This window comes from Neophocaena asiaeorientalis, unplaced genomic scaffold, assembly GCF_003031525.2.
Source record: "Neophocaena asiaeorientalis asiaeorientalis breed wild unplaced genomic scaffold, Neophocaena_asiaeorientalis_V1.1 scaffold72, whole genome shotgun sequence".
Taxonomy (NCBI): domain Eukaryota; kingdom Metazoa; phylum Chordata; class Mammalia; order Artiodactyla; family Phocoenidae; genus Neophocaena; species Neophocaena asiaeorientalis.
The window spans coordinates 13,513,666-13,537,927 of NW_020185336.1; the positions used below are offsets into that span (position 1 = coordinate 13,513,666).

Below are 24,262 nucleotides of genomic sequence, written 5' to 3' on the forward strand. Positions count from 1 at the left end.
GAATTACAGATTCCAGAAACAGCTCTTGAGTATTCACTAGGATATCCCCTCATCTGAGATTACTCTTTTACAGAATGTATATAAAGATGAGTACAACAACTTCTTCAAGGGCATTGGATGGATCCCTCTTGGTTCTCTGGAGGTTGAGAAGGCCAAGAAGGCAGGCAATGCATTAAATGAGAGAAAGTACCGACAGCACCCAGATACCATCAAGTTCACAAGTGTGCCTGATTCCGTGGGCATGGTTTTGGCTCAGCACAACACAAAGCAGCTAAGTGATGTAAGTGGTTTTCCTTCAAAGAGTTTTGTCCATGAATAAACCCATGACCAGTTACTCCACAATCCTTCTTAATTCAGTTCATGAGTGTGCATCTATCTTAGCAAATTATCTGCTTTCGGAGGTATATCAAAAGGTTTTACTTTTGAAGCAACTTGGGACTTAAGAAGAACAGGAAGGAGAGAAGGACAATGTTCCAAGTTTGCTTTGTTTTCCAAATGTAGAGAGTCTATGTTATTTATAAGTCTCTCTCTCTCTCTCTCTCTCTCTCTCTCTCTAGTTGTAAGAGTTCTACCTAGCCAGATGAGGAGAAGGCCAATGTCCTAATCCCCTTGCAAAATAAATAGGGCGATATTCTGAGAGAGAGAGACACCTCTGGGGAAGAGTAAAGCAGTTTGTTTTCAGAGTCATCCGGAGTCTTTTTTCTGAGCCGAGGTCTATCTGGACCCTTTTTCTTAGTCAGAGGCTAATTACAATGCTCAGTGCTTCCCCTCATTTGATAATTTCAGAGTTCTAAGGTATCTCCCCCAGAAATAGAGTGGTAAGTAAAAAACAAAGAAGAGAGGACTTTTTGTGTCTTTAACCCCAGATATTCGAAGGTGGGGAGTGCATTCTTTGGTTCAGATTTGAGGGTTTTCTGGATTTTATTTCTCAGATCAGTCCCACATTACCACAGATGTTTCAAGATTAATTCTATTCTAGTGGTACTAAATGGTGTAGACTGTTCTGATTTCTTTTGTACTGACCGAGGTGTCACTTATCCCTGTGTTTTTCCAGTTAGCTAGGAAAACCCTAAACTCACTGTATTAAGTCTTCCTCATCCCAATAAATGCCGTCAACATCTACCTAGTTACTCAAGCCTGAAACCTGGCAGTCACCATTGACACCTCCCCATGTGAACCCCCCTCATCCAACGCATCTACTGAGTTAGCCTCCCAAATCTCTCAGCCATCCTGTTGGAGCACTTCTCTGTCTTTCAGCTGCCACCAACCCTAGTTCTGGCCTCCATATCTCACGTGGACAACTGTAATAATCCATTACCTGGACTCCCTGCCTGGGGCCACACAAAAACCAAAAAGACTGTCTTAAGGCATAAATCAAATCATGTCCTTCTTATACTTAAAACCCCTTAGTAGCTTCTCCTTGAACTCAAATTAAAATCTAAACTGTTAACTTGGTTGAAAAAGCCCTCAGCTCTGTGCCCCTGCCCGCCTCCTGTCTAATCCTCCTGGGACCCCGCTCAGCACATTCCAGCCCAGTGACCTTCAGTTCCTCAAGCTAGCCATGCCCCTTCTAGACCCAGGGCCCTGAATGCTCTTCTTCTGCCCGGACCCTTCCCTTTTCTTCAAGTTTGGGTGTAAATGTTACCTTTTTAGAGAGCCTTTGCTGACCCCCCACCCTGACCCTGTTCATTTCTTTCCTAAAGTTATTTAATTTACAACACATCACGAATTCTAGCTCTATCTTACAGTTTATGTGCTATTCTCTGTTTCCTCTATTGGACTATAAGCTCCAAGAGGACAGGTCTGCCCTTTTCTTTTTCTTTTTCTTTTTTTTTTTGTGGGCCTCTCACCGTTGTGGCCTCTCCCGTTGCGGAGCACAGGCTCCAGACGCACAGGCTCAGCGGCCATGGGTCATGGGCCCAGCCGCTCCGCAGCACGTGGGATCCTCCCGGACCGGGGCACGAACCCGTGTCCCCTGCATCGGCAGGCGGACTCTCAACCATTGCGCCACCAGGGAAGCCCCTGCCTTTTTCTTTTTAACCACTTTAAACACAGAACCTACCATGCTGCCTATTGATCAGAGTGCTGTCCAATAAATATGGGTGGAATGAGCAATGAATATGTCTGCCAATACTCCCTCTGTGTGATAATGTAGCTAATTGCCTTATAAATGGAAAAACACAAGCGATAGTCTTCCTTTTTAAAGGAACGTGTGCTAGATGAAACTTACATTATGTTAGCTAATACGATTTGCATGCTGCCTTATTTGTTTTTAGTTGAACTACAAGGTGGAGGGAGAGAAACTGAAGCACAAGTACACTATGGACCCTGATGTACCGCAGTTTATTCAAGCCAAGGTCAATGCCTTCAACATAAGTGATGTGAGTATTTGGCCTGGTGCCCGTCTAGTATTGCTTACATGGGCCTCTCCTTTCCAGTTCTATATAACTCTAGCACTGGGAATTTTAGGGGGAGCAAACTGAGTGTGGACCCTTTGAGTCTTTGATAGAGGAGGTCATTGAGAGGACGTGATTGACAGGTGACCCTTGAACTGGACTTGGGCAATTGGAGGCTCCTCACCCCCTCCCATCCTTGGAATGTAAGTTCTGCCCACTGTTCCCACAGTGGGAGCCATTTTCAAGCACACAGCCTTGAGAGACCAATGTGTTGTTGAGACCATTTGCACTGAATCCACTTGAGGCCTTAATAAACTTGTAAGGTTCTGGCGGGCGGGTGTGAAGATCTACTTGTCTTGTGACTGCCCAAGACAACCCTCGAATGTAAGTTCCCTTGTTTATTAAACCTACCGCCTACCAAGCTGGAGTGGTCAGCCTGTTTTTTCAGTCTCTCCTTGCCCTCCATGTACGGGGACCAATTTGCGAACCAACAGTCTCCAGATTGGATCCTTATCATAGAATATGAGACTAGAGCCTACCATACATTTCACTTAATGCAGACTTTTCCCAACTGTGGGCTATGACTCATTAGTGGGTTATAAAATCAATCTAGTAGGTTGTGTTCCATTTTTTAAAAAGTAAAACAAAATAGGACAGAGAGGATTGGAAAATACAGGAATGCATGGTCTGTAGTAAGGATAAGTATTGCTATTTCTATAACTTTTGTTTCAGTTATATGTTAAAATTCTAAACTTCTAAACAAGTTTACCATGATTTTCTTTAGAAACTCTTCTTTGTATGTGACTAGCATCTCTCTCTAATTGGTGGCGATGTTTAAATTTACTATTATGAATTATTTCCTTTTGCTTTTAAAGAAAATTGGTAAATTCTAATTTAAAGACATAATCCAACCTGGATAAAATTGTTCATTTCTTAAAAGATGATTTAGTCATTCTTCCTAACATTTTAGGCTCTCTTTTATCTCCAAATAAACATTTTTTAAAGTACTCATTTCTATGCTTTTGGTTTATTTAAAACTTTTTCCTGCTTTTATAAGTAATATTTAAAAATTAATATTAATTAAAGCTGGGTGGTACTACATCTGAACTTTTAATTTTAGTACCCACATCTTTCTGTAAGTTTAAAATGTTTCATTATAAAAAATACAAGAAAATAAAAGCATTGCATGCTTATTATAGAAAAATTGGAAAATATAGAAAATTATGAAAAAATTAAAATCTTCTGTTATCCCACATTCAAAGCAATACCTTTCCATTGCTTTTTTAAATGCATACATATACATTTTTTACAGCAGTTGAGATCATACTGTGTATATAGTTTACTGATTTTTTTTTTTAAAGAATAATAGATTTCTAAAAGATGAACTTAGAGCCCTAACTCTGGATTCTTTTAATAGAAAGGGATATATTATGACATGTTTTATAAGAAACATTTTGGTTTCCTGTTTCATTCCTCTTTTAATTATGTCAGATAATAAAATAATCTTTCCTTTTTTCAAGGCTAAGTATAAAGCAGATTGGAAGAAAACCCTTGCTAAGGGCTATGATTTGAGACCAGATGCCATTCCAATTGTTGCTGCAAAAAGTTCAAGGAATATTGCTAGCAATGTAAGTCTAATTTGAAAATAGTAAACTCTCTTTATATTTAAAAAATATTTACATGGTGTATGAGGTTATATGAGCTGTATTAGGAAGCAAATAAAAAATTGTAGTATAAAAATAATTCCTAATATCTTAGGTACCAGTGATTTTTTTATCTTAAAAATATTTAAAAACTCAGTAAGTTGTTACAAAGAAGATAATTTTTTTAAACTGTCAAATACATGGAATTCTCATTAGTATTATTATTATGAACTAGAAAACTGCTTCTTATTTGGATTTTGTTAAGAAAAAAGTTTTGGTGTACTAAAATATTACTAAATCAAGAAAGTCTCCCAGTATTTTAAAAGAATACAATTTTTTGATAATATAATTTCCATAAGGAAAAAAATCTGGTGAAATATGGAAAACCAGGAAGAATTATGTATTAAATGACAGCATTTCAGTTACCTGCTTACTTAATTAATTACTTTTTGTAAATTAAGTTATATTTTCTACAGGAATTGATATACCTTGATAGAGTAGAAATTCATTTGGAGTCCAATATACTAATTTTTATAATGTCTTTGCTGCAATTTACTCAGGATTATGCAAATAGTTTATAAGGTGATGCAAATTAATCATAGAAACAGATAATAAAAACTATGTACACCAAATCCTTAATAAACTTTTCAGGAACCTTTGATTGTATTCAAAGAATCCACCTATGAATAATCTAGATATAAACTACAATTTATTCCATTCTTAATTGTCCCCAGAGCAGATCTCAAGACCATCCATTGGAAATACTTTGCTAGTTGTTTACTTAAAAATACGAAAAGACTTAGGTGTTACCTAGATTCAGAATGAATTTGGCTATTGCTTAATTTGTGATATAAATTCAGTTTAATGCTTTAGTATTTCATACAATCTACCCTATCAAACTTCTGTCTGCCCTTCTTTTTCATGTAGTTCAAATATAAGGAGGCCTACGAGAAAGCCAAAGGCAAACAAATTGGATTTCTCAGTCTTCAGGATGATCCTAAACTGGTTCACTACATGAATGTAGCCAAAATCCAGTCAGATCGTGAGTACAAAAAGGGCTATGAAGCCAGCAAGACCAAGTATCACACCCCCTTGGATATGTTCAGTGTGACAGCAGCCAAGAAATCTCAGGAGGTCGCCACCAACACCAACTACAGACAACCCTTCCACCACTACACCCTGCTGCCTGATGCCTTGAACGTGGAGCATTCCAGGAACGCGATGCAGATTCAAAGTGACGTATGTAGCAGTCATCAGATTGTCAGCATAAAATTAGTTATCCATTTCTAGCTGACGGCTAAGAAGAACTAGAAATCAGCAATTCCATTTACTCCATCCTAAACCTGGTTGGACTCACTGTAATTAGGGATCCTCTCCAGAATTTGGAGTTTTAGGATTTCACTCATTTGAACTATATATATTGTTTTCTTTAGTTATAATGTATATATATACTCAAACTTTGGAAGTTAGACCCAATATATGTTGTATTCTGTGAAAGACTAACAGGTCCAAATGGGTGCTATATAATATCCTTTCCAGTGCAAAATTCTGTTAACGTTCCCCCCAAGAAAGTTAAATTTTTAAAGGAATTATTGGGTCAGGATTTTCTGTTCAAAACCACCATGAATACAATCACTTTGTAATTAATTTTTTTCTGAAGGATGGTAGGGAATAAAAAGCAGATTATTCTCCCAGTCCCCCCATCCTTTTTTTTTTTTTTCCTCTTTTTAAAAATGAGCAAATCATCTGGTCAAAGAAACCCATGCCCTGACTCTTTCTGAAACGAGAATTTCCTTTTTCGTTGTGAAGAATCTGTACAAATCCGACTTCACCAATTGGATGAAAGGGATCGGCTGGGTGCCCATAGAGTCACTGGAGGTGGAGAAGGCAAAGAAAGCAGGAGAGATTCTTAGCGAGAAGAAGTACCGCCAGCACCCTGAGAAGCTGAAGTTCACATACGCCATGGACACAGTGGAACAAGCACTAAACAAAAGTAACACACTGATTATGAACAAGGTAAGAACTCACCTGCTGGCCTCAGCCTCAGAACCCCTGCAGTGCTCAGACCATTGAACCAGGCAGTGCCACTTTGACCTTCATCAGCGCTTTCATCTTTCTGATGGTCGTGGTCGTGGCGGTGGTGGTAGGAGGGGGCAGTCTATAACCGTCATCGTGTCTAGAGAGCTCCCACTTATACCAACACCAGGCTGTCTGTCATGCTGAGTGTGTGCTAGAACCACGAAACTCTATGTAATGTGTGGTTGGAGCAAGATAGCCTTTGTTGTTTCAGTGGAAGAGGGCTCCCTTGTTTGATGATTTTTAAAATCATGTGTCCAGTCTCATCAGCCCATCTTCTTGCTATTTCATTCATTTTCCAATATCAGATTTAACCTCTTCTACCATGGAGATGTGAGTCTCTTGATAGCACATTGCAGATTTTTCCTGCTGTACAGTCATGTGCCTGCCTTTCTTGTTGTAGAGGCTCTACACTGAAAAATGGAACAAAGACAAGACCACCATTCACGTCATGCCTGATACTCCAGGCATTTTACTCTCCAGAGTCAACCAAATCACCATGAGTGATGTGAGTAGATTAACAACAACAACAAAGATGCAGGGAGCGGGGGAGGGGGGTGGCAGGGGGAGGGAAGAGTTTGAAGGGAACTAATAGTTGTGGAATATCTGTCTTCCACATGACAACCCCTTTAAAATTAGGGTCCCCATGCTAACACGACTAACAAGCTGCTGGTGTTTTTCTACTTCATCATTTAGAAACTGTACAAAGCTGGCTGGGAAGAAGAAAAGAAGAAAGGATATGACCTGAGGCCTGATGCCATCCCAATAAAGGCTGCAAGAGCCTCCAGAGACATTGCCAGTGATGTAAGTGCTTTCACTGATGCTTATTTAGTCTAAACGAGAAAAAGAGCAAATGAACCAAGCTCATGTGTATGCAGGAGCTGTAATCAGCTCTGTCCAGTGTTGGTGGGACCACTGTCCCATGTAACACACAAGACACCTCCCTTCACCCAGTCCAAGGATGCTCTAATTATTTGTTCATCATTCAATGTAAAAAGTGACAGGGTCTTGTTAAAATAAGTTACTTTTAGAGTGCTTAAGTTGTTTATGGGCAATTCCTAGCAAACATAGGGATGTGATCTATGCATTTTATCCAGAAGATCCATTACCAAGCTCTTTCCTGAATGTAGAGGTGCACCATGAAAAGTGGTGCCTGCAGCCTTTTCCGCTGGTTACACATCAGAGTGGGAAAAGCTGCTTTCTAAATAACCCTAAAACAACTTATTTACACATCACTTTGATTAACTCTAGACGATTTTTTCCCCTCATGGACTCAAGTCTGTCGAGAAATTTGAAGTAAAAATATTTTGCCCCTGGGGCTTCCCTGGTGGCGCAGTAGTTGAGGGTCCACCTGCCGATGCAGGGGACACGGGTTCGTGCCCCGGTCTGGGAGGATCCCACATGCCGCGGAGCGGCTGGGCCTGTGAGCCATGGCCACTGAGCCTGCGCGTCCGGAGCCTGTGCTCCGCAACAGGAGAGGCCACAACAGTGAGAGGCCCGCGTACCGCAAAAAAAAAAAATTTGCTCCCAGTCCCCCCACCCCGCCAACAACTCCTCCCTTTGTAAGTTTAGAGTAGCTCTAAAACCCTACACCTGTGACAAAGCTAATGGCACGTAGTGAATTATATTTTGTTCTCTTTCTTTCACTATCTTCATCACCATGTTTCTTTTCCATCCACAGTACAAGTACAGGCAAGCCTATGAACAAGCTAAAGGGAAACACATTGGCTTCCGGAGCCTAGAGGACGACCCCAAGTTGGTGCACTTCATGCAAGTGGCCAAGATGCAGTCAGACCGGGAGTACAAGAAGGCGTACGAGAAATCCAAGACATCCTTCCACACCCCGGCGGACATGCTCAGCATGGTGGCAGCCAAGAAGTCTCAGGAAGTGGCCACCAACACCAACTACAGGAATGTGATCCATGCCTACAACATGCTTCCTGATGCCATGAGCTTTGAATTGGCCAAAAACATGATGCAGATTCAAAGTGATGTACGTGACAGCCACAACATTTGCAGAGCATTTACTTTGGATAATAAGCAAATCATGAAAGACCATAAGTAATGACATTTTGAAAATCCTGAAAGAAATTCATATGTAATTTCCCAATGAGGTGTTTCAGTTTTTACCTTAGATTGAATTTATTTTTTTTAACACAAAAGGGATGAACCCTATCTGTTATTGTTGTGAGCATTATTGGATGCTAGATCAGCAATAACACATGAAATTTGGTTTCAGAAAGAATGTGTTGAAGGAAATATATCTAGCAGGGAGAGTCAGAAGTATAAAAAGTTCCTGATTAAGGAGTAAGAGGTAAAACAGAAAGTCAGGTAACTTGAGAGCTACTGTCCCTCACTCCCAGCCAGCTTTCATTTCCAGCTTTATAATTGCCTATCTTACTTACTGATGAAATAGTAAGGAGGTGATGGCTGAAACAGCTATTAGAATAAATGTGAGGAAGGCACAGAGAGTGTAAAGCCAAGAATTGAGCTATAGGGGCCCTTTGGTGGCTGGGGAAAGTGAATATAAATTATGAACGAAATGCAGGCCATGCCGAGCCTATATTTCTCTTTGGAAATGTAAGAGATGAGCTATAGCTGGGGAGGTACATAAGTACCCAAATGAAAGCAACCATGGTACAGTTATAGGGGGAAATGTCTGATTTGAGGGGAAAAAAATGAAATTTGCACGAAGTATCAGTGAGGTTTCTGGCATACCCGAAGGAGTTGTAACCATGGTGGCTGCTCAAAGGCTTATAACAAAAGAGAGAAATGGAGTCCTCTAAGTCTCCTATTAACCAAGGGGCCTTGGGGATTTTTGTAAGAAAGTTAGTCCAGCATGGTCACCTTTCTTGAGATAGTAGTCACATGGTAGATTGATCTATTTGGTATTTCTTAGCACTTTTTCTTTATGAAGGCATTGAGAGAAGCAAATAAATTACAAAGATATTGCTGCTTGTTTTAAATTCCTCATGCAAGGAGATGTAAAAAAAAAATAAAGTTTAGGGTTAAAAGTAATTAAAGTTGAATATACTATCAGTTGAAAACTGAAGTGGAACTTATGGAATATTAAATACTCATGGTTCTTGGAAGATTTGGTTTCTTCTCATCCTCGAACTTTTCCTCTTTTGCAGAATCAGTACAAAGCTGACTATGCTGACTTCATGAAGGGCATTGGATGGCTCCCTCTGGGCTCCCTGGAGGCTGAGAAAAACAAGAAAGCCATGGAGATTATCAGTGAAAAGAAGTACCGCCAACACCCAGACACTTTGAAGTATTCCACCTTGATGGACTCAGTGAACATGGTTTTGGCCAAGAATAATGCAAAAATTATGAATGAAGTAAGTCTTTCAATATTGTAGTGTTTCATAAGCAACAGGAATAAGCCAGGCATATCCTACATTTAATCTACAGGTTTTGATAACAGTTTTACAGCATCATAATTAATGTTTCCTCTACCTTGAAAAAGGGTCTTGTAGTTAAAAAAACAAACAAAAAAGATAGAAATTAGTCCTAATAAGTGCCCTCTCCAAATGCTCAATGAACCACCCTACCTAATAGACATAACAAAATAAGTATGGACTCTTTTCTTTCGATGCAGATCTTGAAAATGAGTCCCATTTGTCTAAGGCGAAGTTAGTAGAAGCTCATTATGCTGAATCAGTAGACTGTAGGGCTGATGATAACAGCTGGGTGTTGCAGCCCACCCCTGCTTCCTTGCTCTTTTGATGGAATAAAAGAAAACTAGATTACATGGCTGTAGTAGCATTCTGAGCCAGGACCTTCTCTGGGCAATGCTGAGAGCGATAGCTCTCCACTAGTACTTCCCTGGATCATTAATGACTCCAGCCTTCAGAAAAGCCTTACTGTAGTTTGACATAATTAGCCATAATTTGATTTCAGGATCAACAAGTACATCACCCTTGGACATCTGTTTTTAAGTTGCAAAAATAAAATAATTGCAACAGCATTGGTTATATGTTGTGGATCATAATTAGAAATGCCATTGATTAACCAAAAAGGGGAAAAATAATTTGGATCTGAACATGAAACGGTTGCAGGAAATGATGTAGAAAGATAGAGCTGTATTACGCTAAGTCTCTGAGTAAATCCTCTGGAGTCTTCTGAGAAAGAATTTTGTCAAGAAGACCAATCTCTTTGGAAAGGACTTGTTGACACAAGGCAAAAGTCTCAGTGCCCCTTTTAAGACTTAGAATTTAAACTACCACAAACATACATTTACTTTTTAAATATTAAATTAAGCCTTTCATTTTTTCAATGTTGAAGATTACCATTTTAAAATAATCATGCCAAGATGAGAATCACAGAAGTAGCAAATGCTAACACTGAGAGATATCTTGATGGTCATCAGGTTGAACCCCTTCCTTGCAGAGTTGAGGAAAGGGTGGCCCAGAGAGGCAAGGCACCTCCCTTAAAGACACATAGCAGGTCAATGACCTGGTCTGGACTAGAACCAGTACTCTAATGACTAACTATTGCTCTTTCCATTAGAATTGTGCTTCCAATACTATAATCACTAGCCACATGTGATGACAAATCTCAATTAATTAAAATTAATGTTAATAATTTGTTCTTCATTCACATTAGTTACATTTCAAGTGACTGATAGCCCCGTGTGGCTAGGGACTGTCGTGTTGATGACACAGATGACACAGATCACTTGATCAGAAGTCAGAAAATTAGTTTTTGTAAATAAAATTTTATAGTAACACAGCCACAGCTATTCATCTGCATATCATCTGTGGCCGCTTTTGCACTGCAACAGCAGAGCTAAGTAGTTCATAACAGAGACTCTGTGGCCCACAAAGCCTAACATTATTTACTATCTGGCTCTTTACGTTTACTGACCCCTGATCTAGAAAAAGACTCTAGCAGAAGTTTTTTTTTCTTTTTTTAATCAAACCTGGCTAAAACAAAGAGATAGCATTTTTCACCTATAAGATTTGCAAAGATTAAAAAAGTTGTGTGATATACAGTATTGGAAAGGGAGTTAATGTAAACTAATCAACAGTTTTTGTTAATATTTGTTAAAATATTAACAGTTGCCCAATACCCTTCAGAAATCCTCATGTATGTGCAAAGATGTACACACATACATACACACGGTAATATTTTTTGCAGGTTAGGGTCCCCAAAAAGAGATGCTGAGATGAAATTTGGAGTACAGGGCATTTTTCAGGGATCAGTACCAGTGAGGGGGCTTTAGGATATGGGGAGGGGGAAGGGTAAGCTGTGACAAAGTGAGAGAGTGGCATGGACATATATACACTACCAAATGTAAGGTAGATAGCTGGTGGGAAGCAGCCACATAGCACAGGGAGATCAGCTCGGTGCTTTGTGACCACCTAGAGGGGGGGGATAGGGAGGGCGGGGGGGAGGGAGATGCAAGAGGGAAGAGTTATGGGAACATATGTATATGAATAACTGATTCACTTGGTTATAAAGCAGAAACTAACACACCATTGTAAAGCAATTATACTCCAATAAAGATGTAAAAAAAAGGGGGGGGGCAAGAGGGGTCCGACTGTGATGCCAGCCCTACAAAGCCTATGCCAGTGCCCCAGAGGTCTCTTGAGTATATACAGCCTGCCAGACGTGTCCTGAACTGGGTGGAATGGCCAGGCCTTTGTACCACCACTCTGATGAGTAACTGGATGGCCACCAAGGAAGAGTGTGCTCTTGAGTGAGGCAACAAAACCTTGAAGCAAGTGACAGTTTGGAGGCTGTCTGCCAATAGTTGGTGCAACCAGTCCTTCCTTGAGTGAGTGTCTGGGTTGTCCATGTCCAGGCCCACCACAAAGATCATGGCATCATTGCTTATAGTAGAAAAAAACTGGAAACAACAAATTAAATGTCTATCAAAGGAGAACTGGTTAAATCAATTGGGTTACACCTCTTCATGGAATACTGCACAGCTCTTTAAATGAATGAAGTAAATTATTAAGAGGGCTAAAAGATGTCTAACCTATAATATTAAGTAAAAAAGCAAGATGTAAAACATGTTTTATATAACCTCATTTATATTAAAAAAAGGACTATATGTGGACTTTAATACGCATAGAAAATTTTAGGATGGAGATGCTATATCCAGGCTGTAAAATAGGAAGGCAGGACATTTTACTTTCCATCTGACATCCTCTCCACTGTTTTGTTTGAATGAGCACCTTTTTCCTTTAAATTTTTTAAAAATAAGAGCCAGCTAATAAAAATACATAAAATATTGATATTTGTGTACAATAATATATATGTACTGACTTCCTTTAAAACACTAACTTCCATTGCTTTTTTCTTCTCTTTTTTTTCTTTCTTTTTTCCTTCCTTTCTTCCTTCCTTCCTTTTCTTTTTTTTTCTTTCCAGCACCTCTACAAACAAGCATGGGAGGCTGACAAGACCAAAGTCCACATCATGTCTGATATCCCCCAGATTATTCTGGCAAAGGCAAATACAATTAATATGAGTGATGTGAGTATAATTCCTCCAGTTGTCATTTTTCTTTCCTACCTATTTGAACCAATAAAAACAAATTAACTAATTAATGGCTCGATTTTGAGAATGACTGTTTTGACAATAAGTGGGAACCCACAAATGAGAATCTTTCTAATCTTGCTTTGCTAAGAGTAGGAGTAGGCCTGTTTATGGGACAGCAGTTAGGAATTCGAGGGGCAGTTGGATTTTGTTCTAGTAGTAGGTACTTCTTAACAAACTAAGAGAAGTAAAGAGAGTGGTTTAGAGCCCAGGATAAGAGATAAGGAAAGAGCGAATCCCAGGACTTTCTTAAAGAGTCCCTCTACCAAGTTTTTGAAATGATTCTAAAGAGGCAGTCTTGGGAAAAGTTAAATGGAAAGGGAAGAATAACATTTTGAAAAATTTAGGTCAAGCCCCATAAGGAATTTAGGTCAAGCCCCGTAAGGAATGTAATGTTCTAACTTACTGTTAGAAACTTCATAGGTGTTTTATTTCACTTCCTTTCTCATCCTAACCAGTTGCCAGGAAACCCTCAAATCCTACCAGTTTTTTTAAAAAAAGATTTATTATTTATTTATTTATAATAAATGCCGCATCGTGTCTTAGTTGCGGCACGCGGGATCTTCATTGAGGCGTGCGAGGTCTTCGTTGCAGCACACGGGCTTCTCTCTGGTTGTGGCATGTGGTTTTCTCTCCTCTAGTTGTGGCTTGCAGGCTCCAGGGTGGGTGGGCTCTGTAGCCGTGGCACATGGGTTCCAGAGCGCATGGGCTCTGTATTTTTGCCGCTTGCAGGCTCTCTAGTTGAGCTGTGCGGGCTCAGTAGTTGTGGCATGTGGGCTTAGTTGCCCCACGGCATGTGGGATCTTAGTTCCCTGACCAGGGATCAAACCCGGGTCCCCTGCATTGGAAGGTGGATTCTGTACCACTGGACCCCAGGGAAGTCCCTCTACCAGTTTTTTTCTTTTGTTTGTTTGAATTACACAGGGATTTGGAATTGTTGACTTCTTTTTGAATTGTAGTATCCACACAGTTATATACATAAAAGTGTCAATTGCAAAACAGTGAAGTCTTTTGATGTAAGAACATGGCTATTTTGTATTCTTCTCTTGACTCTTATTTGACAAAATGCATCAGTAAGAATCTACTGGGCTTTCACATTTTTAAAAAACATATTTACAACCTAATAGAGACGAGTAGCTCTTACTTTTTCTGGTGGTTTTTTGAAGATGTTTTAATTTGTAATAGATTTTGTTTTCAAACACAGTTATGTTACTTGTGAGAGCATTTAGCCCTTGAACCACCAATGAAGCATTCTGCTGAAAGATTAAAAAAAAAAAAAAGATGCTGCAGTGCCAGTTTACTCTTTTAAAATAAACCCAGACTTTCCTATTTAGAAGAAAACTATTTCCTTTGCCTCTCTTTCCAGAAACTCTACAAACTTTCTTTGGAAGAGTCTAAAAAGAAAGGGTATGATCTCAGAACTGATGCCATTCCTATCAAAGCTGCCAAAGCCTCAAGAGATATTGCAAGCAATGTAAGTCTGAAGGAAAGCGGTCACCTGACTGGGGGTTTCTAATCTACCAAAATAATAAGGGCTGAGTTTTAGAAACACTGAGTGAATAAAATATGAGAAAGAAAGCATGCCTGCTAACAATAGTCCCATTCTGTTCTGTGAATGCTTCTTAGCCTTGCTCTTGTGTTTTCTCTGGTATTCTGAAAAAACAGAATGCCAGCTACATTATGACCACCTTTGTACTCCATCACCAAGGCTATGGCCAGTAGAAATCCAAAGCCCTTCGCTAAGTTTTCTTAAGACTTGTGTTGTTCTTGCCTCCTGCCTCTTAGGCTCTGTCTTCCCAACAGGATGTCCCAGGAAGTGGTGTGCTGGGGGTCCTGATCTTTTGTGCTCATGATAGCTGATTATTAAATAATCGTGAATTTTGCAAACCAGTTGTTAAACTATTGGTAGTTTGATATCAACCATAATGGGAGAACTTACACCACAGAAATTGGCAAACACTACAAATCAGGGCTTTTTTCCCCCAGAGAGCTGGTGTGCCAACACACTGTTGCCATAACACATCACCTTTATGAAACTCAGTTCTTTCGTTTGGTTGTTTCCACAAGGAATCCACTCACAGTGAACATTTAATGATTTGGGGGTAATGAGAGGAGCACATTCAGGGCACTCGTTCCTCAGCCATCCCCCAGATCTACTTTCTCTTTCCTCTTCCATCTCTGCTCTTCATTTTTCCTACCTACCCATCCCTATCCCACTCCTACATTGTCCTGAGGACTCCAGACTTCTCCCTTTATTGTGCTGGAGTCATTTGGCTCTCCCAGCTCCTAACCCCTAAGTTGTACACCCGAACTCACAAGAGATAGGCAGAATAAGAAGTTTTCCATGCATCAGGATCTCCCCATGAAAGAGGGAACTTGGTGATAAATAGTAAAATTTCTTCCCCATTATACCAGAGTAGAGAGTCTTAAAAGAAAAAAACCTCCACAAATATAAAGCTGCCCTAAAATTATACTGTGTATCTTATAACTAAGCCTCTTCTCATCAGTGAAAGACTGGCTGGATGATTTTTCAGGGCAACATTAAACTGCTTAGAACATTCTGCGCTTTTTTCTCTCATTTGCTGTACACTTATTACCTACTAAATGTTCTTTAACAACAGGGTATGTGTGAAAATCTGGGTGGTGTATCATCGCAAGATCCATGTTCTAAGCTTTAATGACTTTAGCAAGTCACTCACCCCTCTGGCCTCAGCTTACTGTTCTCTAAAATGGGGGCAGTAACAATAACCTTGCTGTCTACCTCACAAGGTATAGTTGTGATGATCAACTTACACAAATAAATGTGAAAAAAGTGTTTTGTGAACTGTAGAATTCTATAAAAGTATCCCTTTTTATGAAATACAGAATATTGACACTAGAATGATTTCTGGTCAAGGGAATTGCTCTGAATAAATATTCAATTGTTTCTTCACAGTATAAATACAAACACAATTATGAAAAGGAGAGGGGGAAGATGGTTGGTTTCCGCAGTCTTGAGGATGATCCCAAATTAGTCCATTCCATGCAAGTGGCCAAGATGCAATCTGATCGGGAGTACAAGAAAAACTATGAGAAAACCAAGACCAGCTACCACACCCCTGCCGACATGCTCAGTGTCACGGCCGCCAAGGATGCCCAAGCCAACATCACCAACACCAACTACAAGCACCTGATTCACAAGTACATCCTCCTTCCAGACTCCATGAACATCCAGCTGTCCAAGAATATGAATCACATACAGAGTGATGTAAGGCTCTCTTCTTTCTGAGTGATGGTTGCATTCTTAGCATGAGAAGGGAGATTACAGGATCCTGTGCCACAGTTTTGTATCTAAATTGATAAGGTAAAGTAGAATGTGCTTCTTCTCTTTATAGAATGAATATAAGCAGGACTACAATGAATGGTACAAAGGGCTTGGCTGGAGTCCAGCTGGTTCCCTAGAAGTGGAGAAGGCCAAGAAAGCAACTGCAAATGCCAGTGATCAGAAATACCGCCAGCACCCTAGCAACTTCCAGTTTAAGAAGCTGAATGACTCCATGGACATGGTTCTTGCCAAGCAGAATGCGCATACCATGAACAAGGTAGACAGAACAGCTATCCTTCCTTGTAGCTCCCAGCCAGACAGGGCTAGGAGTCTCTGGTTCTTGTTTGGGAAATTTAATTTGGGCCCATCACTTCTATGCAGTGGCAAACAGTACCAGAGCACTCCCCTGCACCATATTCTTCTGCTCCCAACCTCTTATTTTTATTTTACTTGCCCTTCTAATTAAGTTAGAAATTATTTGTTCTTTTAAATTATTTTTTTAAGTCTGAGTTTATTTTTGGTGTCTTTTCTGAATCATATACTACTTTAGTTACTAAGTTAACTTAATCTAATTCAAATTGAGTGCATTCAAATATATATTTTTTCTTTCTTGTTTGTCCTTAAAAGTTATTAAATTTTAAATGTATGCTTTTTAACTTTCTAGTACCTATACACCGTTGATTGGAACAAAGATAAAACCAAGATTCATGTGATGCCAGATACACCAGATATTTTACAAGCCAAGCAAAATCAAATACACTACAGTCAGGTAAAGCTACATAAAAATTTTGCTTGAAACTAATTGAACGTTTTAAATGATGGCATGGTATATCATTGATGTAAATGCTGAAGCAGTGGAAATGAATGACTCAAACTGGTTAGCGCAGGGATGTTGCAGTTTATGGTGGTTTAAAGCAAGCGCTTCGGCTGTGATTATATATCCCATGGAGTAGGCATTGTGCCTGTTTTGTTTATTTCAGTACTCATTGTGCGTGGCGCAGTATAGAAAATTGATAAATAGCTGTTGGAAGAAAAAATTGCACCAAACAGACCTGGTATGAGCTTTGGCTTTGCCATTTATGAATTGTGTAATATTGGGTCTAAACCTTAATTTCCTCATCCCTAAAACTGGGACCATAAAAGTGCATATGACATTGAATTGCTGTGAGGACCAAATGAGAAATTCCATAAAGGGCTCTCATCACAGTGCCTGGCACATAGTAAGCACTGGATGGCCTTCAGCTATTTTTATTATTGTCCAGTTTTAACATACGTGCATCCATTCAATAAATTTGATTCAAAAAGATTAACTTATTTATTGCACTTTACAAAAGGCATTTCATTATCTATTACTTTTATCATTTAGATAATTAAAATATGTTACCTGGCCCTTTTTTTTTTAAATCAATTTAACATCTGTAATCAAAATAGTGAGCCTAGACTGTATTTAACTGCAAAGGGAATCTACCTAATATACTTGATATGACCATATTGTGTCTGAACAGAAAAGGACATGATCAACTGCACTACCAAGGGGGTGGGGAGTGAGTCTCAGAGGCAAAGAACAAAAAAAGAAGCCAGATCATGTGATGCTAAGTCATTGCTCTATTAAACAGCTTGCTTTGTTTTTATCCATATCTTCAGAGATAAGATAGGTGATGTTAAAATCTGCTGTCTACTCTTTAGGTACACTTTTGTTCAATAATCTGTTTGGGTTTTAATATACACTGAATAATGCTAAATAATTTCTTTAATTTTCAGAAACTCTATAAACTTGGATGGGAAGAAGCTTTGAAGAAAGGCTATGATCTCCCAGTTGATGCAATTTCTGTACAATTGGCCAAAGCGTCAAGAGACATTGCTAGTGATGTAAGTATTGTTTGACTTCTATGAGGATATACTGTTATCTGAATCCAGTACCTTAATGCTGGTAATGATTTTCACAGATAGGCCCTACCTTTCAAAATGTAATGCCGTCCCCTTCATCTTCTCCTACCCTCTTCACTTACCCCCAATTCACTCTTGTTTCTCACTGATCGAATATCAAAAAAGGGGCTGCCTGGACAGAGACTGAGCCAGAGGACCTACAAGGTGCATTACACTAAGACATGACGTTTCTAGACATTACAAAAGTACCAGAGATTTCCGTTTTCCCCTGCTTGCCTGCAAATAATTTTTCTGGCTTCTATCTGTCTATTTTAGACAAATTCAAAGTGCCAGATAATAAATAACCTCAACAACCTAATGTCAATAGATTTTTCTTTGCACATATTTAAAATTAGCTTCCAATTCTTTCTATTTAGTCCATCCTTGCATTTACGTAATTATAATAAATTGGCTCAGGGTATAGAAAATACAGAAAGTGGCAGGAATTTAGGTTTAAGATCCAGAGGACTTAACTTTCCCCGGATATCTGGTCGAAAGTTCATAAAGCAAGGATGTTCGCTCTCCAAGGCAACTTCTTCTTTTTTTTTTTTTTTTGGCCGCACACAGTTTGTGGGATCTTAGTTCCCCGACCAGGCATTGAACCCCAGGCCATGGCAGTGACCGCGCCGAGTCCTAACCACTGGACAGCCAGGGAATTCCCAAGGCAACTTCTATTTATGATTGGAAAGGGTAGTAAATTTGATAAATAAACTGGATATAGTTCCTATTGATCAATTAAATTTTTATAAGTATTCAACTTAGATATTCTGCAAACACTAAAACATATAATTTTGTTAACCCCAAAAATTAAACACCAAAAATTCAGAGAACTTTGGTTATAGAGAATAAATTACCAGAATTTCATAGGGAAGCACAACCTCTTAATCAAAATCTTTGAAACAAAGCAAAACAAGGATTTGGTTTGGAGAGAAAGCAGAATCTGACATAAAGAAGATGTGGTACATATATGCAATGGAATATTAGTCATAAAAAAGAATGAAATAATGCCATTTGCAGCAAAGACCTAGAGATTGTTATACTGAGTGAAGTTAAGTCAAACAGAGAAGGAGAAATATCGTATGATATCACTTATATGCGGAATCTAAAAAGAAATGATACAAATGAACGTATTTACAAAACAGAAACGGACTCACAGACTTAGAGAATGAACTTAGGGTTACTGGGGGGAAGGGGGGAGGGAAGGGATAGTTAGGGAGTTTGGGATTGACATGTACAGACTGCTATTTTTAAAATGGATAACTAACAAGGACCTACTGTTTAGCACAGGGAAGTCTGCTCAATGTTATGTGGTAGCCTGGATGGGAGGGCAGTCTGGGCAAGAATGGATACATGTTTATGTATGGATGAGTTGCTTTGCTGTGCACCTGAAATTATCACAACATTCTTAATGAGCTATACTCCAATATTAAAAAGTTAAAAAAAATAAAGACAGAATCTGACAATAAATTCTAAGAATATAAGGGAAGTTTCTCTCTAATTCAGTTAATCTGTAGCACTCCAGAAGTGCTGAGAATTAATTAGATGACGTGTTATTACCCACCCTGGGGCTTGCAGGTCAATACTTCATTAAAATGAATAGATGTGGTAATGAACCTAAAGCAGTAGTGATGCTTGAACGGTCCCCGGAAAGTAAACTCATTTTCATTTAATGTTAGTGCTCCCCATGAGGTAAAGATAGTTTAGGAAATTAAACTGTGTCAGTACTTTCGTAACAACACAATATTTGAAAGTACCTAATTTCTTTTCACGTAAATCTGTTAGAAACTTTCGAAATCGTACCCTAAAATTAAATTACCTATAAATGAATTTCCCACCATTGTAGAGATTGTATCTCCTCTCAGTTTCAAATGGTTCTTGTATCTATACAGTCTAAGGAGAGTAGAGCTATTTTTTTATGAGTACTCAATAAATTAGAATCATAGAATTTAGAGTTAGAAGATAACTTAAAGGTTATTTAATCTAATCTCCCACTCAGCATCCTACCTTCTCTCCATTCCAACTGGTCTCTGGATACTTACAAATATAAGAATTTTTGTATCCTTCAGGGCAGGTTGTTTCCTTGCTGGATCATCTCTAATTGACGTTAGCTATTTCCTTATTTCGAACATGTTACTGATCAGACCTAGGTCTGTGTTTTAGAACACCACAAAAGTAGCATATTTCCTCTTTCACCTGATACCCCTTCAAACATTTCAAGTTTCTTACTTATTCTCCTTTGGTTTTAGCTTTATAGGTCCTTCAATCCTCTGATCATTCCACTTGTGATTTATTCTATTTTTTTCAAAACCCCTCTCAAAATAGAGTGCCTCAAAACTCGGTGTTGTTTTCCTGTTTCAGGTCAGGCCAAGCAAGTGAGTTTCTGATTTGCCTTCATCTGTACCCCTACAGAATCTCTTACAAAAATCTACTTTTTTAAAAGCAACTTTGTCAGATTGCCCACATTGAGCTTATAACCCACGTAAACTCTTGAGTATTTTTAGTAGACATAACCATGAAGCTGGGTGTCAAGAGAGAGTAGAACCTACTTCTGTGAAGTGTAATGTTTGTTCAGCATCTGGTATCAAGTACATGCTATTATTCCTCTCATTATTATTATCCCTCTTGTCATTGTCATCCAACAGTAATGCAGTTTTTCCCAATTGAATCTAAATACTAGATTTCACTCTTAATTTCTTACATTTATGTAGTTCGTTTGACCTATCTTGGCGATATGTTGAGATCTTGTGGAATTTTGTTTCTAATTTAACATGTTTAGCTGTTTTATGTGCATGAAGATATGGATCCCGAACAGGCCAAGTTTATGTGACATAATTATATGGCAAACCACTAAAAAGCCCTGCTGCTTAATAAATTAATCTACACTATTAGACCTGTTCATCAAGTCCTGAATCTACCCAATTTTTTTTTTTTTTTTGCCATTCAGCCGTACTTTTCCATCATTCCCATAAGGATATCACAAGAGCTTTATCAAATACTACCGTAGAGTCAGCATACACAATGTCTAGCACATCCCAATATATATTTCTACCTCTAGTTGATTTTAATTTCTCATCATAACCTGTCCTGATACTCAGCTACATTATGTTTTTTTGGAAGCTTCCACTTAAGTTTTCACATTTCTTATTAAGTTAAATGAAATTCTCAGTTTTGGAAAACAAACATGCAAACAAAGCAAACTGAGTTTAACTTGCCCTGTGTTTATGTTAATAAGAGAACTGTTTCCTCTGATTTCAGTTTAAATATAAACAAGGCTACCGCAAGCAAGTCGGCCACCATATTGGATTCCGGAGTCTGCAAGATGATCCAAAGCTTGTGTTGTCCATGAATGTAGCCAAAATGCAGAGTGAAAGGGAATACAAGAAGGACTTTGAGAAGTGGAAAACCAAGTTCAGCAGCCCAGTGGACATGTTGGGAGTGGTGCTGGCCAAAAAATGCCAGGCCTTGGTCAGTGACGTGGACTACAAGAACTACCTGCACCAGTGGACCTGCCTGCCTGACCAGAATGACGTTATTCAAGCTAAAAAGGTTTATGAACTACAGAGTGAGGTCAGTTTCTACTAAATCTCATAGTTTATGTAGTACTTTATATCTCATATGAGTAGCCATTTAATCATAGACAGACTGAAACTAGATAAATTATTATTGAATATCTAAAATGCATCTGTTTGTAATGCATAGAATCACTTCGGTCAAGGGTCCAGATGAGGTTGGAATTTTGATGGCTTGCTTTGTATTTTCACAGAATTTGTATAAGTCTGACCTTGAGTGGCTGAGAGGCATAGGATGGAGTCCCCTGGGTTCTTTGGAGGTAGAAAAGAGCAAACGGGCTTCAGAAATCATCAGTGAGAAGAAATATCGCCAGCCTCCAGACAGAAACAAGTTCACCAGCATTCCTGATGCCATGGACATAGTTCTGGCAAAGACAAATGCCAAAAATAGGAGTGATGTGAGTAACTCTTCATAAATAAATAAAAGAAATTATAGTGCCTGATACCTGGTAGGTGCTCAATAGTATGTGCTTAATAAATTAGTAGAACAGCACAGCATTGCATCACACAGCATGATGTTTTTTTATTTGGTTACTTCATTTGAATTATCAGTTACCCTACACTGGATCATGTAAAAATGGGTTAGTATAAATTTTGTCACCCAAACCTTGCTTGCTTATTTATTTATCCAAATCATAAAGAAAAATCTATTGAACGTATTTTTTTCTTTGAAACTTGAGTGCATTAAAGACCCAGATTTTGTTGGGATAGAGTATATGAGAGGGAGATATTCTGAGTACCTTACACAGGCACAGTGGAAATGTCATAAAGAGTATATAGTTATCTATTTATCTGGTGGTTCCCAACCAGGGACGATTTTGTCCCACAGGGGACATTTGGCAGCATGCAGAGACCTTGTCATAACTTGAGGGTGGCATGCTACTAGCATCTAGTGGATAGAAGTCAGGACAGTTCCCTCACAACAAAGAATCATCCGGTATACAACACCAATAGTGCTGAGGTTGAGAAACTCTGATCTTTCTTAATCAGAAAGGTTAGTCCAGAACCAGGGTAAAGGTATATGGAAATTCACAAGCCTTGGTTTATTGTAGTCCTGAATGTCTTTAATTGGCTCCTCTGGGTTACATGGACCATAGTAAGAATGTTCAGGAAGGAGAAAAGTGCCAACCCCTCACACCCCACACTGCACACCTCAAAGGGAAATTGATAAGTCCAAGGAACCAATGAGACTTTAAAATCTTTTTATATTGAAATAATTTCAGGTATACAGAAAAGTTGAAAATAGTACAAATAATTTACGTGCATCTTTATACGTATATATATCTTTTCACCCAGATTCCACAATTATTAGCATTTTGTCACTTTTGCCTTTTTCTTTCTTCCCTCCCACCTCTTTCTCTTAGCTCTGTGTGTGTGTGTGTGTGTGTGTATATATATATGTATGTGTATGTGTATAAGTTGCTTCCTGATGCCACTCTATCCCTAAATGTGTATTTCCTGAAAATAAGAACATTCTCTTAGATAACCACAGTGCAATGATCAAAATCAGGAAAGTAGTGTTGAAATAACACTAGTCTACAGAATTTGCTCAATTTTACCACAAGTGTCCTTTATAGAAAGTAAAAAATCTTTTCTGACCCAGGATCCAATCCAAGACCACACGTTGAATTTACTTGTCATGTCTTTAGTCTCCTTTAATCTGAACTGGTTCCTCACTTCTTTGTCTTCCAAGTCCTTGACATTTGTGAAGAGTACAGGCCAGTTGTTTTGTAGAACCTCCCTAAATTTGGTTTTGTCTAGTGTTTCCTCATGATTAGATTCAGGTTTTGCATTTTTGGCAGGATAGCACATGTTGCATCCTCCTCCATATAGGCACATAGTATCAATCTGTCCCATTACTGATCATTTTAACTTTGATTACTTGGGTGAAATGGTGTCGCCAGCTTTCTCCACTGTCTGGTTACTATTTTGTCCTTTGTAATTGATAAGTATCTTGTGGGAAGATTCTCTGACAATGTAAACAAAGCTTTTCATCAGACTTTCACCCCCTATTTTTAATATATCAATGAGATTTTTGTTTGGGTCCCTCTGTCTTCTGTTGAAGAAAGACGGATGATGACCCCAAGACATAAAAGAGGCTTTGATAAATCTCATACAAAATCCTTTGGGGGAATCCTAATCCTCCCAAGTAATTATGAGGTATAACCATGTAATGAACCACATAGGAAATGAGACTGCTTAATATATAGACATACCCTGAATATGTCATCTTTTCAGAAGATAAGGGCTGTCCCCCAGTTAAACACCGAGGGAGACTTTTACAGTCCAACAGGTGGAGAACTGCTGCTCCATTTGATGATGTTGGCAAAGGCTTTAAATACTTGGGTTGATTTCTTACAGACAGGTTAGTTGTAACTTTGAAAAGGTAATCCATAATCTATATTTTTGAAGGCAGTTATGTCTCAGATGGGTCAAAAAATACTATATCTATTCTCTGCTTATGTTATCTGCTTATGCTATTGTGATGCTTAATTTAGATGAATCAGTAATACTGTTTGAAGTTAACTATGTCACTCACTAGTCTTATAGCACCACTGAAAAACACTTATTTCTCATTTTAGAGACTTTATAGAGAAGCTTGGGACAAGGACAAGACTCAAATCCACATCATGCCTGATACACCTGGCATTATTCTGGCTAAAGCAAACTTAATCAATACAAGTGATGTAAGTTTCCAAATTCAGCATGTGTTTTCAGAAACCTCATTTTATTTTTATTTTTTAAAATATTTATTTATTTATTTTTATTTGGTTGCACTGGGTCTTAGTTGCAGCAGGAGGG

The 24,262-nt window shown here is 38.7% G+C and overlaps 1 protein-coding gene across 1 annotated transcript in view; it reads left to right on the plus strand.

Moving 5' to 3' along the window:
* LOC112393583 (nebulin-like) overlaps positions 1–24,147 on the plus strand; it is a gene marked incomplete at its 3' end in the record, with an annotated part of 93,615 nt that extends 69,468 nt beyond the window's left edge. Inside the window, exons 32-49 of the mRNA XM_024735897.1 lie at positions 74–280; positions 2,277–2,381; positions 3,917–4,024; positions 4,967–5,278; positions 5,849–6,055; positions 6,519–6,623; positions 6,812–6,919; positions 7,797–8,108; positions 9,250–9,456; positions 12,494–12,598; positions 14,028–14,135; positions 15,597–15,908; positions 16,036–16,242; positions 16,630–16,734; positions 17,727–17,834; positions 21,147–21,458; positions 21,655–21,858; positions 24,043–24,147. Coding sequence (XP_024591665.1) covers positions 74–280; positions 2,277–2,381; positions 3,917–4,024; positions 4,967–5,278; positions 5,849–6,055; positions 6,519–6,623; positions 6,812–6,919; positions 7,797–8,108; positions 9,250–9,456; positions 12,494–12,598; positions 14,028–14,135; positions 15,597–15,908; positions 16,036–16,242; positions 16,630–16,734; positions 17,727–17,834; positions 21,147–21,458; positions 21,655–21,858; positions 24,043–24,147 — 3,237 coding nt within the window. The remainder of the gene's footprint in view (positions 1–73; positions 281–2,276; positions 2,382–3,916; positions 4,025–4,966; positions 5,279–5,848; positions 6,056–6,518; positions 6,624–6,811; positions 6,920–7,796; positions 8,109–9,249; positions 9,457–12,493; positions 12,599–14,027; positions 14,136–15,596; positions 15,909–16,035; positions 16,243–16,629; positions 16,735–17,726; positions 17,835–21,146; positions 21,459–21,654; positions 21,859–24,042) is intronic.
* Between the last annotated feature and the right edge of the window lie 115 nt (positions 24,148–24,262).